The sequence below is a fragment of the Sceloporus occidentalis genome, unplaced genomic scaffold, assembly GCF_023333645.1.
Source record: "Sceloporus occidentalis isolate IW3139 unplaced genomic scaffold, rSceOcc1.0.p SCAF_4, whole genome shotgun sequence".
Lineage (NCBI taxonomy): Eukaryota > Metazoa > Chordata > Lepidosauria > Squamata > Phrynosomatidae > Sceloporus > Sceloporus occidentalis.
The window spans coordinates 83418100-83435691 of NW_028316984.1; the positions used below are offsets into that span (position 1 = coordinate 83418100).

General features: G+C 42.8%; 1 protein-coding gene across 1 annotated transcript in view; it reads left to right on the plus strand.

The window, feature by feature from the left end:
• The first annotated feature begins 4304 nt into the window (after positions 1-4304).
• The window catches only part of P2RX3 (purinergic receptor P2X 3), a 41416-nt gene continuing 28128 nt past the window's right edge, over positions 4305-17592 (plus strand). Inside the window, exon 1 of the mRNA XM_089523079.1 lies at positions 4305-4423. Within this exon, the coding sequence (XP_089379205.1) occupies positions 4305-4423 (119 nt within the window). The remainder of the gene's footprint in view (positions 4424-17592) is intronic.

Genomic DNA, 17592 nt, shown 5'->3' on the forward strand with positions numbered 1-17592 from the left:
TTAGGGGCTCCCTGCACTGTTAAACATTAACAATACCCCCTTTTTCAAAGGCAGAAGTGAATATTTGGCCAGGCCAGGGTTGTTTGTTTGTTTTGGGTATTTTAGGCAGTCAATACTGCTCCTAGACCAGATGCAGGCAACTGGCCGTTTTTTGACACTCCACACACCCGTGGAGGGTTGCAGTGGCACACCTAACCGACTGGGGGTAATGTCACATCATTTATCATTTCATTTTCAGCTGAGTTTCAACTCTGTTTTGTGTTGTTTTGTTATTCTATATTGGGGTATAGAGGACTTAGGAGGTTGTGAAGAAGATACCACTACATTTTGCAGTAGTTTCTCCCCACTGAGTATTTGAGTAATAGAGATGATACATTCTCTATTAAAAAAGAAAAGAAAACTTGAGTTCTGGTAGCTTTGAGAGGCTTCAGGGTCCCAGAGGATCTCAAGGCCAATCTCTTCTCCTCTGCTGCCATACCTCCAGTTACCTGGCACAGGAAATATTGCTCTCATTAGCTTTATAGCCAGGTAAACAGCTAGAAGTGATAGATGCAGTGCTTTAAGCAGAAGATTGATAAACAAGAATGCGTGATTTTTAATGTGGAAATATGAAGTATTTTAATAATCACCAGAAGAAAAGAGTCATAACTAAAATGCCAGTGAAGTGGAGTGATGTGTTTTGCTGATACAGAATGAGTGTAAGTCAAGTGGTTTAAGCTTAGCTAATGGGATGTTAATCCTTGAGGTAAAGAAATATGGTACTGTGTTCTGAGAAAAAAATGTAAGATTATTAATTACATCAGACATTGTTCTTTCCTTCTTATAGTGTCAGTCCTGGTTTTATTAATGTTGCCCTCCCCCCAATTCCATGATACCTGTATATTTCATATTCATTCCATCCTAATAATGCTAACGAACTGTACTCAAATTCTTTTAAACTATAATCGTGTTATTGGTTTACAGAGGGTGGGCTGAATCCAGACTCAGGGTTTTTTGACTGGCGGGACTCTTCATGAAGCAGCTTGGAGGAGTTAGCATATCTCTGAACACTTGGACACAATTCTCTTCCATTCCTGTGCTCTCCTGATTCTTGTTTTGAATCAGCAGTTGAAGGCAAATGCCTGACTGAAAAAGCAGAAGCCAATGTTTAGGATTGTTAGGGTAATAGAACTGGTGCTAGCCACAGACTTAATTCTAGTATCTTTCTGCCTGGTTATAAGGATCTTTTTATCTTGAGACTTTATCACCCTAGCCTACTGTCCTGCCAATACTTGTTAGTTTAAGAATGGAAGCATAAAGGTTTGGCATAATTTTTTTTATCATACTGTCTCCCAGAATAGCACTTTGGAAATCCATGGTAACGTGATCTGTTTCCCACACTGACAAACACCACATTCCAAGAAGACACGTAGCAATCACGGCTACCAACTATTAACTAAAGCTGGCTGCTACATGAATGTGCGTACAGAAGCCAGCTTCCGGAGGTGGTTGGCAACTGTGATCACTCTGTCTTCCAAAGTACAAGGCTGCTGTGTGCACATTCACACAGCAGCCCTGTGCAAGCAATCATGGCTGTCACCCACCTCCCAAAGCTGGCTGCTTGTGAATGTACACATAGCAGCTGGCTTCAGGACGCTGTTGGCAGCCACAAATACCAGGAAGAGGAAAGGGAGAAAAAAGCAGAATCACACCCACTCCATGTGGCTGTCTAAGAAGCAGATCTGCAGCTCAAGGGGCCTATTGCACAGAGGCAGTGGTGAAATAGCACCAAGACTGAGAGCCTATTGACAGGTTTTGCCCATCAGTGAAAAGGTGACTACGGCTGGATCTACACTGAAGAAATAATCTGTTGACACAGCTTTAACTGCCCTGGCTCAGTGCTAGGGAATCTGGGGAATTGCAGTTTGTGGTGGCACCAGTGCTCTCTGAGAGAGAAGGCTAAATGTCTCACAAAACTACAGTCCCCAGAATTTCGTAGCATTAAGCCAGGGGAGTTAAAGCAATGTTGAACCAGATTATTTCTGCAGTGTGGAGCAATCCTACAGTAACAAAAAGAATGCAAGGCAGCAACAGGATGGTCATGCCATTTTGTGATAAGAACCATCCAAAGATGCTTTTATCCTGTTAAAATTCCACTTTTTAGCCTTATATGATGAAGTCCTTGAACTGGAGGCTTTGGGAGCTCATGCAGGCACAAGGAAACTCCAGAGGTGTAACAAAAAGATCTACTGCAATTCCTTCCAGTTTCAGATATGTTCTCCAACTAAAAGAATGGCAAGTGATAAAGGGCTGATCTTTTTGCCCCCCTATGAATATTTGCTATCCCATACAGCTCTCTGTACACAAACCTTCTAGAGATTTGTTGAGGTGGATACAACATATGCCTTTGATCCTCCTTGAATGAACATTTGCCACACATCTGCCATTGCCAGCCATTTCCTCACTCTCACCACATCTTTCAAAGTAGTGTTTCTTAAGGTTTCTGATGTACAGGACTCCCCCCACAACAATGTCCATACAATGTACTAGAGTTCTATCATTGGTAGAATGTGAAAGGTGTCCAATTCAATCTGGGGGAAAAAGATGTGGTTGAAGTCAACAAATAAGATGTAGTTGAAGCCCTCTGATGATGATGATGATGATGATGATGATGATAATATATTTATATCCCGCCTCTTCCGATTGAGGATCAAGGCGGGTAACAACAAATAAATACAATATACAACAATAAAAGCAAGCCCCACAAAACCCCGACCCAACCCTCCCTCCCAACTATAAAATTAAACAGTAAAAAAAATGTTTAAAAAGTACAAACAATACATCAAAGTTAAAAACAAATCACACATAAGAAAAACAATAAAAGAGGGATTCAATTGGTTCTGGACATTATTAATCGGGGAAGGCCTGCTGGAAGAGAAAGGTTTTTGTTGCCTTTTTTAAAGCCTCAAGTGAGGATAACTGGCGAATCTCTTCCGGCAGGTCATTCCAAGCTTTTGGAGTGGTGGCAGAAAAGGACCTCTGGGAGGTCACCACCAGTCTGATCTTTCTACATTGGAAAAGGTTTTTCCCGGAGGATCAGAGTGATGTTGGGAACCAGCAGTTTTATTTTGTTTTGTCAAATGTGCCAGAGACCAGTGCCATATTTCCGCCCATTGCTTATAATTTATTCTTTCTTTCCTGGAAATTCTTCATGGACAAGGAGCTGATGGCTCATGGAGCGCCACTTTGAAGAGCACTATTTTAGAGTTCTCAAAAAAAGTTCAGGTGATAGGTGTTGTGCATTCTAACATTCTGCCTTAGGAATGATCCCTATAATACATTTTCAGAACTGAATAGGCTTTCATGAGAGAATATGAATTAGGTCCACAGAGGTGGATGCATTCAAATAGTTCAGTGATCTGGGGCTCTGCACTAATTCTAACTTAACATTCAGATGAGGCAGTATGGTAGTTTTCACTTTTTGATTACTCATGGAGCAACAGAAGCAGATAAATAAACTATGGATTTTGGTTTACAGTTTGTTTTTTTCTACTGGTGTCCAAACACAGCAGCAGTTAGCACACTGCCTTTTTCTACCCCAAAACAACTTTAAAGCAATCCTGAAGTTTGACAGAAAAGCAGGAGCTGTCGCAACTGGCTTATCTCCAATAAACCAGAATTCCACACAATTCCAACTTGTTGTGACATGCAAACCCAGCTCCCAATTGATATCTGGCAGCTTGGTTTTGCTATTGTTCACGCAATCATTGATATGAGGCCATTAAGAAGCTAGTGGTAGGTGACACACAATCATGCCAGAATAATTCCTTTTTTTTACATTTTTTTCCCAAAGAAGAATTCTCTTCAGGCTTCTTCTTTCCTCCCTGATCCCTTCCCCCTTTCTTTGGGTGCAAAGGCCTAACGGTACAGATGCAGCATCTGTAGGACCGGAACACCACTCAGAGAAAATGCAGCAATTGTGGATTCATTATTTAACGCTAAGATTGCTTCCATCTACTTACACACTATAATCCAATTTGTAATTGACGAGCTTGAAAGCCCCACCTTTCTCCAGCAGCATCACCATAGTGTTGAGTGGGGGTTGAGGAGAGATCTTATTAAAGGGGTCCCTACACTTCAGTTTGTCCAGTGCAGCAGCAGGGAAGAGCCAGGAGAGAGTCAACTTGATGTCTTTAAAAGCCATCCCTCTCAGTGGAACTTACGCCTTTGTATCCTCTCCTGGACTCAAAACAACTCTTTGACAGTCTCATCTGGTTTACAAATCATCCTGGATTTGCACCTCATTGCTCATGCTTTCCTCCGGCATGACTTGTGTGGCAGACTTCTTCACCTACGAAACCACCAAATCTGTAGTGGTGAAGAGCTGGACCATCGGCGTTATCAACCGGGCTGTCCAGTTGCTCATCATTTCCTACTTCATTGGGTGAGGGAAGGCAAAGGAATGGGGGAAATCGATCCCAATTTTTTTTTGGGGGGGGGGTTGTAGTAGATGACCAGAAAAGGGTTTAATCCCCGCAAATAATCTCCAAAAGGACTTTTCATTGAGAAGGGATGGCATGTTACCTGAAAATGTTGATAGGTAGGTATGGGACAAGAAAAGTGATGGGGACAATCAGCTTGACAATCTTTTAAAGCTCTGTTTTGTTATTGAAGGATATGAATAGCATGTCAGCAGAGGCTTTTGAAATGAGCACCTCAGGTCATAACTGCAACTGCTTCTCCATGGCAATCTTGAGATGTAGAGAGGTTTGCATTTGGAACATTCCCCAAACTTGGGAAAAACTGTAAAAATTGAGATATCAATGGTTGCCAGCTCTGCTCTTATGTAGAAAAGAAACCTACAGTTACATCTGGCAGGAAGAGCCCCTGAGATCTGAAGTGACTCCAGGCAATCTCTTTCCCACTGCTGGGATTTAGGAAACAGATAGATAGAAAACATCTGCTTTCTCTCACCAGTCAGGTATGCTGGAGCTGGGAAACTCTTTGAAGATAATTGGACTGAGAGTAACATCCAGGTTTTTCTCTGTAAGATCCTGTTTGTTCATCTAGTCACTATTCAACCGAATACAATGCAAAGCCCAAACAATATCACATGAATGTCCAGGGAGTACCATCTGTGCAGGTATTTAACTGTTTAGCTGTTCTGCCATTTGTGTCTGAGGAGACTTCATATATGTGATTATGCAAGTAAGATTATTCACATATATAATTATATCTTTTTGCAAAGGAAGGTGTGTATTTGGACGGATTTCTATGTGACATTTATAAACAGACTACCACAATATAAGACTAGTCACATAGAGATCTGACAACCTGTAGCATCTAGCCACAGAATGAAGCAAACTTTTAACACACTTCCCTTACTCCAGTTTGTGGAGCCATGGTAGAATTAGCTTCACAGGGTATGCTCCAGGTATTCACGTCAGTCCACTATGTATGCCAAGGCTTTATGGGATGGTGTTTTGGACAATCTGATTATGGGTAAAGAAGAGGAAACCATGCATGTCCAAATATGTAAAGATGAAGAAACTGGTTATTATGTGTGATTCCTAGAAAAGTAACTGTGGCAGCCAATGTCTTTGCTGAATTAGGAAAAATTATTTGTGGGAAGATTGGGGGTGAGTGCCTAGAGCTCAGTGACAAATTGTTGAAGCTTTGCACAGAGAATCATTAATTAAAATCTTTGAAATCTCTAGTCATTTAAAAAAAAATCAAGCAGTAAGTGGTGTGAAAGATCGTTCTCAGAGACCCTGGAAAGCTGTTGCCACTCAGAGAACCCAGTACTGAACTAGATGGACAAACAGTTTGACATAGCATAAGACTATTCTCAGTGTTTCGTGGACTGTCTGGGATTATGTGAGAAGGAAACAAATGACAGCTGATTCTGAATTAGAAAGAGTTATCTTTTTCTCAATTCACTAAAATTGAAGTAATCTGTCAATTCCTAGGGGATTACATTAAATCAAATGGTTTCAGAATTGTGGCATACAAGGGAAAATGCTATTTGGAGATTATGTGTGAAAGGAAGAAAACCATGGGGGATTACTGTTTGAGAGAGTGACTCTGTGAGGAGACACATTAGTGGATTGTGAGCAGTTTGACTAGCTTTAAGCTAGTTCGGCTAGAGGAGTTCTAAGGAGAGGGGGGGCTATACACACAGAGATAATAGCTTTGAGAGAATGGCAAGCATAGTAATCAGTGCTGAAGGAACTCGTGATATCCAACAGATACCTAGGAGAGGGAATAGTGGCAGAACATTGTGATTAGGGCCAGACTTAAAACGAGGCAGAGAAGCAGTTTTCTCAAGCAACAGATTTGGGACGTCGTGAAAGGGCAAGAGATATTTTTCTGTGAAGGTTGTCATTGTTATTTACTGCAAGTAGGGTTGCCATAACCCGCCAGCAGGCGAGACTGTCCCGGTTTTGGTGGAACCGGCCCAGTCCCAGTCCGGTTCCGCCAATTCATGGGTTGGGGCCCGGATTTTGTCTTCGCTGCAGGCCGGGTGGCGCTCCTTCTCCTCCTCCACCTCTGCAAGCTCCTACAGTGGCCACCCACCTCCTCCTCCACCACCTTTTTTGTGCGGCAGCGCAGCTTTCCAGCCCACCCTCTTCCTCCTCCTCTTTTCTTGGTGCGCGCGCATGGCGCGCAGCCCACCTACCTCCTCCTCCTCCTCCTCCTTGGCAGGGCCATATAGGGAGCGCTCATCCTCTTCAAGCTGGCTGGCCAATAGCAGAAGGGTGGGGGTGGGGCTGTTTCCAGCCCCAGCCTGCCATTGGCCAGCCTCAAGAGGGAGGTGGAGCCTTGGAGGAGGAGGAGTGAGACTCTGGGCCAGCCGGGGGAGGGAAAAGCGCCCTTTCTTGGCACATGGCGAGGAGGAGGAGGAAGCCCATTTTCAAAGTTTTTTTCGCATGTCCTCAATTTTTATAAAACTGTGTCCTACATTTGAAAATGTTGTCCTACAGTTGTCCCGGTTTGGAGGTCCTGACTTATGGCAGCCCCAACTGTAAGCAACAGGGAGATGTGCTTGCAGTGTTTTCTGCTTCATGTCCCCCCCCCAAAAAAAACAACCTTGGCTGAGCTGGATACTATGCACCTTGACTTATTGTTGGGCTGTACAGTGTATCAGTCAATGTTCCACCTCAGCCAACTAAATGCCCTTAGACTGGTGGTCCTGCATGTGGCAAGACTGTAATGTTAGAAACAACCATTGCCATAGGGACATAATGTGTGACTGCTAAATGAGTAGGGGTTTACTGGTAATATATGTGGGGTGGATAACATGTGGAAGCTGCTGCAATACACTTTGAGCGCCTGTTTGCCAGCTTTGGCAGAGGTTTGATTCCTGGGCACTACTCCAGAGGAATATGGATGGATAGAACTCTTATGCCAAGAAATGGTGGAGGCCCTGGCAAGGCCCCCACTGCCCTCCCCCAGCTGTGCTTAAGTGCTCAAACAGAGATCTCCCTCTCCCTTGACGTTGTTAACCAGAAGTCCATTAGGAGGAATAGCCGTTTTGGCTTTGCCAGGCACTCTCCCACTCATCCTCTTGGGAGAAGAACCATTTCTTCTCAGATTGCCAGGGAGAACTAGCTTGTCTCCCTCCCTCTCTATTCCCAGGGGGCCTCATGGGCTTAATGAACATTTTGTTCTGTTCAGGACAATTGCTCAACAGTACAATAAATGCACCAGCCATGATCCAGCAAAAGTTAATTGTGGCTAAGGTTGTCAGAACAAAAGACACATTGAATGCCTTGTGGCTTATTTCTGAATAAATATGCATAGGAGTGCTCTGCACATCTTACTGAAAACAAAGGGCCTTCAGTGGTTACCATTACTTTTGTATATTAGCTTCAGCAATCTTAGCCAGTGTCTGCATGGGCCAGAATACTCTGAGAAAAGCCCCCCATTACCCTGCACTCCAAAGTGATGGTGGGTGGGTGTTTACACATGCATCCCACTGTGCCATCCACTGTGGATCGCTCCCTCTGAGGCCAAAAACAAGAAGCCCAGCATCAGTCACATGGCTGGGCACCTCGTTCTGACCCCAGAAGGAGCAGCTTATGGCAGTGGCAGGCAGCACTGTGGGACACATAGTAAATAGCTGCCCACCATCACTCAGGAGGGCTCTGGAAGAATCGGAGTAAAATGTGAGTTTTTAAAATTCAGTATAAGGGGAGTATGAGAGCCAGGGTGGTGTAGTGGCTTGAGCATTGGACTGTGACTCTAGAGAGCAAGGTTTGAACCTCCACTTGACCATAGAAACCTGCTGGGTGACTTTGGGCAGATCAGTCTCTTAACCTCAAAGGATGGCAATAGCAAACTACTCTCAAGAAACTTACCCAGAAAAACCAGTGATAGGTTCACCTTAGGCTTCCCATAAATCAGAAATGACTTGAAGGCACACAGCAACAATAAGGGGGGTCTACAGCAGTTTCAATGCTGAACTGGCCAGACATTGTTTGCACTAGATATGGGAATTGGGTCTTGTGCCATCAGGACCCACTGTGATGATAGAGGGAGGATGCGGTATTTGGCCTGACGTACTTGGGAGTAACTTGGTTTGAAATTAATAGTTACAATGCATAGTGCTGATGTAGTTGTGTATCTTCAAGTCATTTACAAGTTATGAAGACCCTAAGATGAACCTATCATGAGGTTTTCTTGGCAAGATTTGTTCAGAGAAGGTTTGGCATTGCCATCCTCTTACCCAGTGGGTTTAACATGGCTGTACTGGGATTCAAGCCCTGGTCTCCAGAGTCATAGTCCAATGCTCCTTTTTGTGCCATGGTTCCTTTTTGCGCTGCAGAAAGGGTGCCTTAGCAGCCACAGTGGTGGCTTTTCACCATTTCTTTGGTGCAGCACATATAAACGCTGGACTGAAGATGTGGTGTGATGCAGCCTGCCATCTGGTCAGATGGGCTGTGTGGAGGCGGAGTTGCAAGTCACTACGCCCTCACTCTGCCCCCATGCCAGCTCTTTATGCTGGTCTGTAGAAGGCCTCAGATTCTTTTTCATGTAATAAAAGGAAAACCAGCTGTTTTTGATTGCTGGTAAAATGTGGCCTCGATGGTGTAGTTAGGACTGGATTCAAGGTCAAAGTGTAGGGCTCCATAACCTGGGAGGGGGGGTCACACTGGTTACAGCCATAACAAAGTGATCTGAAATCAGCATGCATGTTGTCCTCCAGCATGCATCTAGTCCATGCATATCTGCTCATTTTATTGTTTTCTGCTTTCAGTATTAGCCCTTTCTTCACATGAAGCTTATTTCCAAGTAAATCTGTTTATCATCAGTGCGACAGCATACCCTCCAACTGTTCCCATTTTGCAGAGACAGTTAATCCTCTGCTGTTCTACTTTTTCAGTTACTTTTAATATGTCCCAATTTTTGTCTTCTCCTCCGAATTTCCCTCAGCTTACTTCAGTTGCTACAAATTGAGTTCAAAGAGAAAAGGTAGTTTGAACTTCATTGGCCCCATTCACACTACAAAATAACCCAGTTTGGAAACGAAATAATTCAGTTATTTCCCTATCATTCAAAATTTCACCAACTGTACTCAGTGCAGTTTGCAGGGGGGGACCAAACACTGATGCATTTGGCACCAGATCTCTTAGCGGTTCTTTTTTAAAGAACTGCAACGATCCACATCTCTAATAGTGTGAGAAAGCTATCGGCTCAATTTAGATCATGCAGCCACCTTTCAGAAAACTTCAGACCATATTTAAATGCTACGGAGATTTTGCTGCCTGGAAACGGTGAATCGATTTTGAATTGGTTCACAGATGTGAATTTCTTCATGCAAAAAACATAAGTGTGACTAGTCCCACTACCTTGGGGGGGGGGGGAGAAGAGAGGGAGGAATTCTGTGCTTCCCTGTAGATTCAGGCAAAAGCAAACTGCTGCAGCCTCTCCTGTTTTGTGTGTTCTTCCTCATTAATATAGTTTTGCCATTTTGACTACATTCTGAAGTTGCTTGGCCACACGTGTTCCATTTTTTACCTCTGAAATGTTGGCGGGTATGCAACAGAAGCACATTCTATTTCTTCCTGTAATCATGATGGTACTACTTTAAGTCAGTTTAAAGTGTCACACTGGATATGCTTGGAGTATGACTATCCTTTAATATCATGGATGGCAAAATTTCTTTTGTTTGCTCTAACATGTCAGGACTTCAGAAAAATAGAAAAGAAATTATGGTAGTGTTTGAATCTTTATTTAAACCACACCTTTTCTCTACAACTGTGACTCAAGGAGGGTTACAAATTAAAACATATATAACATAATTAAAAAATACAAAACATCAAAAGAACGAAGGAAGGGGCTATTCTAGCCTCCCTAGTGGGGGAGTTTCAGCCACAGATAAGGCCACATCACATGTCATCACTGATTGTGCCTGTGAAAGTATGATTGAGGGAAGGGTTTCTCCTGACATTTCAGGGCCCAGGCAGGCTCATATGGTGAGATACAGACTGTCACCTATCTAGGATCTAACCCATGCAGGGTTTTAACCAACACTTGAGCCCAGAAACAAACCAGCAGCTAGCAGATCTCTTGTAGCAAGAAGTTTGGACAATCCCTGTAACCAGCCCCAGGTGCCCACCTACGTGCTCCTCTTTGTACCAGGTGAAGTTTCCAAACATTGTTCACAAGGCAGCACCGTGTGGAGCATGTTACAGTTATCGAGCATGGGCAGACGAGAGATAAACATTAACTGTGTGATTCATAATTGAACATACACCTAACAATCTAAAGGGTAGTGTAAGGTTGGTGCAAGACAAGTTAAGTTCAGAGTATAAAAATCAGGGAGTTGTACCAATGACCAACAGGAAAAGAGATTCCACTTAGATATTAGGAAGAACTTCCAGATGGAAAGAGCTGTTTGACAGTGGAATACGCTTACTTGGAGTGTGGTGGGGTTTCCTCTTTGAAGGTTTTCAGGCAGAGGCTGGATGGCTATCTGTCAAGTGTGCTTTCATATGTATTCTTGCATGGGAAGTGGTCCCTCTATGGACCTTATCACACAGGTTAATGACGCGTTAATGCTCAATTAGCCTGATGTGTCTGAAAACAACCCCACTTTTTGCAGGATATTCCCAGGATCTAAACTCTATTTATCCATGGGATCTGGGTGTTTTGCCTCCCATGTGATAAGGTCCTATAGATTCTAGGATTCTATGAAACCCACCCACTCACCCACTCATCCACCCCCGGTCTCCCAATTGTCCCTAATGCATTTTGCAGGGTTTGATATTACGAGACTGTTGGAGAATGCTTAAAATCTCTTGTGGGAAAAGCAGCACAATTGTCTTGTTTCGTATAAGTGCCTATGTAGGGGTTTTTTTTTTTGGGGGGGGGGGGGGGCTTTGGGCTGGCAATAGGCAATTGTGGTGGGGAGGGGAAGGAGCATAACCAGAAAGTTGAAGACAGAGCAGCTAAGGAAGGTTATCTTTTTGGATGATAATTCCTAGAATCCTCTAGCCAGCTTTGGCCAGCTGGCTGAGGAATTCTGAAGTTATTGTCCAAAGAGTAAGTTTTCCAAGCTGTGATTGCAGGCACATTGAAAAAGGGGGTTGTTGCCTGCTGTGACACTGTACTCATTCTGCTTTCACAACTGGAAGCAGATTTGGCAAGGATTTGTATTGTCTTAGTTCTATTTGTTCTATTTTTCATACTGCCGTTTGGCTGACCTAGTTCCCAACACTACCCTTTGAGACTTCTTACACTACCTTTAGGTTTTCTTTGCTTTTTATTTTAGTATTCATTTATCCAATCTGTGCTTTCCTCTGCCGGAAAAATTCAAGAGTGATTCTCCTTTACTGGAAGAGAAATGTATCAGTAACACAAGCCCAAGTGCTGATTAATGTACAGAAGGGAATCTTACCACCACCAGAGAGTAAAGTGCCATTTGTAATTAACTGATTTAGTATCTCTGCAGAATTCCATTACATTTCTTTTCATTCTTCAATAATAATAAAAGAGGCTATGTGTGTGGGGTGTGTCGCCTGTGTGTGTATCTGCCAGAGTTATAGTTATAAACCCATGAAAGTGAGATATGTGATGTACATACTAAGGGATTTCTAGGCATGAACATTAGGGATGGGGGTATTTAAAAGTCTGGGTTGATTTTAATTAGTATAAATGGATCTAAAGCCTAAAACAGGTTGCTAATCCTAATTAGATGCAGTGGAATTTACAGATGTTTCACTTAAACATTTAATAATTTATGCAATGGCTCCTCTCTGTTTAGGAGTAACAGTTGGATTTCAGTCCAAATGTTCGAAGCTGGCAGTACTAATTTCAGTTATGAGGTGGCAGGCTTGCCATACCTGTGCATAGATTTATAACTGATACAGTTTGAAAGATGGGGAGCCAAAGTGGCATGTGCTGTAGTGCAGCACAGAAAAGGGTATCAGGGGCATCATTAGGGGCATGTTGGGGATGTGAATACATCAGAGGTGATGATACCTGGTGAGGCAGTGGCTCCCCAACACCGGCCAGGGCACCTCTGGTGGAGGTGGGGTGCTGCTACCACCTGGAAGCCAGGAGAGGGAGGTGCTGCTGATGGCGGCAGCAGCAGTAGTGGTCACTAACTCCTCCCTTTCCCCAGAAGGAAAGAAGTCCATGGCTGTCCCTGCCACCATGGCCTCCCTTTCCTTCCCAAACAGCAGCCATCACCAGAATTGGAAGGGGCTGCCGGGTGGGAACAGCACCTTTCCCAGATGCCTGGCATAGCTCTACCTGCCTTGCCCTCCCTTCCCTTCCCTCTCACTGCCCTGTCTGGTGCTTCCTTCTGGGGGTGCAGGGCAGGGCAGTGGATAGGATTGGAGGGCAAAGTGGTCTGCTGTGGCCACTGGTGGGGATAGTGTAGGGTGCTGCTGCCACCCAGGACCCCTTCCAGGGTGCAAAAGGGAGGTGAGAACCTTCTTTCCAGAATCACTTTCTACACATCATTCGCAGTGCTATCAACAGACTCAATAACTAGTTGGGAGGGGGGAATCCTGTGATGGGAGTGTTCCAAGTGACAGGAAAATGCAATAGAAACATTCTTTCATGAGGAGAGTTCAAGATTTCATAGGAGATATACATGAAATAAATAAATAAATAAATAAATAAATAAATAAATAAATAAATAAATGGGTGGGTGGGTGGGTGGGTGGGTAGGTGTGGGGGGAACCTGTACATCTGTGTTTTACATAACAAAATCATCACCACACCACATTCTGGTGAAGGGTGCTAAAAAGCACCATGCCTTGTTTGTTGATCAGACAGCAGGAAATAGATGAGCCATCGCTTGAAAGCATCACTTTTTTGGATTTCATCTCCCAGAATCTGAAAGTGTACTAGCTAAGGGATTCTGGGAGTTATAGTTCAAAAGGGAACTTTTCCAAGCTTCTGTTCAGCTGAAACAATCAAAATGGCAGTGCTTAGTGTTATTAGCATTTTACACAGTTCTAAGGGCTAGAGAAGAGAAAATAATTTAATTTGATCCATTAGTGGTTTCCAGCCTTGAATGTGTTGGTATCTGATACTTAGCAAGGGTTATATGATGTTCAAGGGTTTCTTCCTGTACAGACCAGACAGCCTCAACTATGCTTGCTCACACAATCTTCTTGAGCATGTACCTGAACACAGGAGTGATGTCTCATCAGAGGGATTTTGTTAATCTAGCCAGAGAGAGTGAGATCCAGCAGTGAGAGTGTGGTTCTCAGACTGGAATTTTCAGTGCAAATATGTCAGAGGAAAGGTAATTGGCAATTTGAACTATATACCAAAGGATGCGGTTGAATCAGGACTGGATGTCTGGTGCTTCATAAAAAGGTACAGGTATTACAAAGAAGATGACAGATGTTCCCTGCTGTATGCAAGAAATCAGTCTAACAATAGGAAGAGGCCTGTAAAATCTGTGATTCATGAAAGCCAATCTATATAAATTACTTTGTAAATTATATTCTTAACTGCAGGTTCATATTTGGGAACAAACAGAATTGAAATCAGTGGGATTTAATTTGCAAGTAAATAAGATTAGGTGACAATGTAGCATTTGACATAAACTGATTGTCTGCCTGGCCTTGAAGTTTATGTAACCCCAGATCCAGCAGCTATAAACTGATGGAGTCTGATCCACGGACGCAGTAAATCAAGAATATGTCTGAACACTAGAGAGCAGCACCTAAACAAGAAGTGAGAAAGGAAAACAGAAATTGCCATACCTTTTTTTTAAAAAAAAGAGAAGAGCATTACTGTTGTTATTATTGTTATAAGCCTTCAAATTATTTTCAACATTTGGCAATCCTAAAGTGAACCTATCATAGGGTTTTCAGGGGCTGAGAGTGTGTGACTCACCCAAGATCACCCAGTGGGTTTCCATGGCTGAGTGAAGACTTGAACCCTGTTCTCCAGAGTTGTAGTCCAACACTGAAACCACTATTCCATGCTATCTCTGAAAAGAAGAACATACCTTCCAACATTTCTTAGATGAAGATCACAACACATGTGGCCAAGCAGTATCAGCATGTGGTCAAATGGCAAAGTTATTAATGAGGAAGAACACACTGTAGCAGTTTGCTTTTGCCTGAGTCTATGGGAAAAGTCAAGATTCCATTTCCTCATCTTCCCCAGCTGAATTAATTGAATGAAAACAACTTTTATAGTTTGAACTCATTTTTCAGGAACTGAAGTCAGCTGATCACAAAGGGAGGAAAGAGAAACTGGGACATTTTAAACACATCTGAGAAATGAGACAGGATTAGCCCAGACCGTCCCAAATTGGGACAGTTGAGTGGTATGTAACAACCTTTAAACCATCTTCTGAGAGGAACAATCTTGTTGACTGTCTCATATGTACATTTTGTTGGGAATAGCACTGTTATGGAAGCAATGTGCCTGTACTACCATGGACATTGGAGGGTTGTCCCCCCCCCCCCCCCCAGCATTATAGCCATGACCCACACACTGGAATAGTTTTTAGTTTGTATTTCTTCTCAGATATCACCTCATCCTAAACCAGGTGTGAGAAGCTTTAAGTGTTCCAGATGTTTTGGATTTCAGCTTCCAGAAACTCAAGCCAGAACAGCAAAGGGTAAAGGATTGTGGATATAACAGATGAAAGATCGTTCCAGATCTGCCAAAAACCAAGGACACAAAACCTGTCTCAGCCTGATGGCCAGTTTCACAGAAGTTCTTGGAGGTCACATTCCGGTGGTAGACAAGACAATAGGCAAATGTATGGGACCAAAAAATGTCAACTATTTTAACTTAAAACCTTAGGAGAGTCAATAAAATATTTCTGAATAGGTGAAAGATCTGTACAAAAGCTGGAAAACCACCAAAGAATTGTGTCATGGAAAGAGAGTGAAGCCATCAATGGAACTTTAAAGTGGGAGTAGATTGAGCCTCAAGAAGATTGGGTTCAGCCCCAGAATCTAAGGTTCATTGTCCTGCCTTGAACCATTTCCATCCTTAATCTTACCTCCCAAACTGAAGTATGAACCTTACAGAACAATTGCAGCAATAAAATGTATTTGAAGAATTTTGTACACTGAAAAGCAATTTATAAATGCATGCTTTATTTTCTTTTTTTATCATGGGACTGTAATTAAAGGAATTATCACTGTTAATAATGACAGGGTAACCAGACACTGAGGATGATAGGATTCCTGTGCCTTTAATAATTGTGTAAAAGATGAGATTTTTGTGAGTGTAGCTTTTGTTCATTTTTATATTGTAGGTTTCTAAGTAAGGTATACAAGTAGAGGATCTTTTTGTTTATTTTTAAAATAACTTTAAAAGATAACAACGTAAAAGCAGATAATTATAGCAACAATGGAAAACAAAATCCAAACTTTTTTTAAAAAAATCATAACCATAATGCACAGTAACCATAATAACAGAGCAACAATATTATGGGTCCTGCCACCAAAAACCTAGATGCCAGAGACAGTGTTTTAGTAAGCTTCCTTAAAGAATACCAGAATGCAGCTTGCCAGGCTAAATGCAAAGAGCTAAAAGTTTCATATTTTTGGTACCACAACTGAGAAGGCATTGGGTCCTTGCCAAATGGCAATTCATTGGCAAGGAACTCTCAACAAAAGTCTCCGAGGAGACCACAACACAGGAGAGCTCATGTGGGAGAAAATGTCATTTAAGGCCCATAACAGATAGGCAGGAAAAAGCAGCTTGATTCTGCTTTTTCCCAAAGTGGGTCAAAACTCTGCTTCCTACACAGCCAGCTTGCAAGGCAGGCTAAATGCTCATGGCCCGACTGCATGGCACGGCATCAAGTGGCTGGGTAATTATGTTTGTTGTCTTCCCACCATACATGCGCACCGCTGCAAGAACACATCGCCAGTGACCCTAAATGCCATTCCATGGGATGGCCATCCCTTTGAACAGCTACACAGTTGTACATGTGATGTTTCACCAATTCAGGGCATTGGTGCATTGGCAAAGCACAATCATGGAGATTTCCCCATACATGCCCCTTTACCCTATGTCCTCCTATTGGACTGTCTGGTTTGTGTACAGTATAATTGCATCCATTGGAGTTGTCACACTTTCATTTCTGTCTTTGCCACAGCCCTATACTCACATCAGGACATTCATATGCAGCAACAAAGATGGGTGTTTTCCGTCTTGAGTTGGACTATCCTGGGTTCTATTTGCTCTGGTTTTTAGCCCTAGAGTGTGGCTAAGGTCCAGTTCCTGCCCACTTTAGTGGCCTGCATCATCTAAATTCCCTGCCTTCAAATTGGTTGGAAATCACTTTATTTTGCCCATCTATTACACCCTTAAGATGCCCATGCAAACTGTGCAGCATTTTAATGATTAGAACCAGAATCTTGCTGAGCCTTCAATTTGTTGTCATTTCTGCACCAAAAGTGGTGCTAGCTGAAATTTCCTCTTCAATATAACTATTTCATTAGACTTTATCACATGGGGAAAACTGGAAGGTTAACTGAAGGTTAATGCAGGGTTATCCAAGGTATTTCATGTAATTTTGCAAAAGAATTTCAAACGACATCAGCGCAATCCAAACGCCATCACAAGTCATCCCAGGAATAGCTGCATTTGGAAATATTGAATTTATCATTCTTTTTCCACTGCGAATTCGCAGTTTAGTCGTATTTGCATTAGTATGAAATGCATCTCTAGTTCAGCCATGAGATTCCTCCTGTTAGAAACAAACAACAATTCCCATGATCCTTTGTTGTGATTTTTCCTCCTGTATTCCCTGGCTGCCAATAGGAAAGCAGCTGTTTTCAGAAGAAAGAGCGAGGGAGGGAGGTAAAGATGAAGAGCCTGAGTATGCCTTCTGCCTCCTCTTTATTTCTTTCCATCTCTAACTTGGGGAGGGGTGGGGTTCCTTGGGACCAGAATTGTAAAATCTTCTAGAGGCAATCCTCTGCGCATGCGCAAACACACTAATTCGCAGTGAAGAAACCAATGGGTATGTACTCATGTGATGAATTCATTCGCATTCACACTGCTTTCTCTTTCAGATGTATGCTGTGTTCATCTGTGAGTGTGATAAGCTACTATGTAATTTTGTGCATTTTTGCATTGGCCCCACTTTCTTCTTCTTTCAGGACGGTG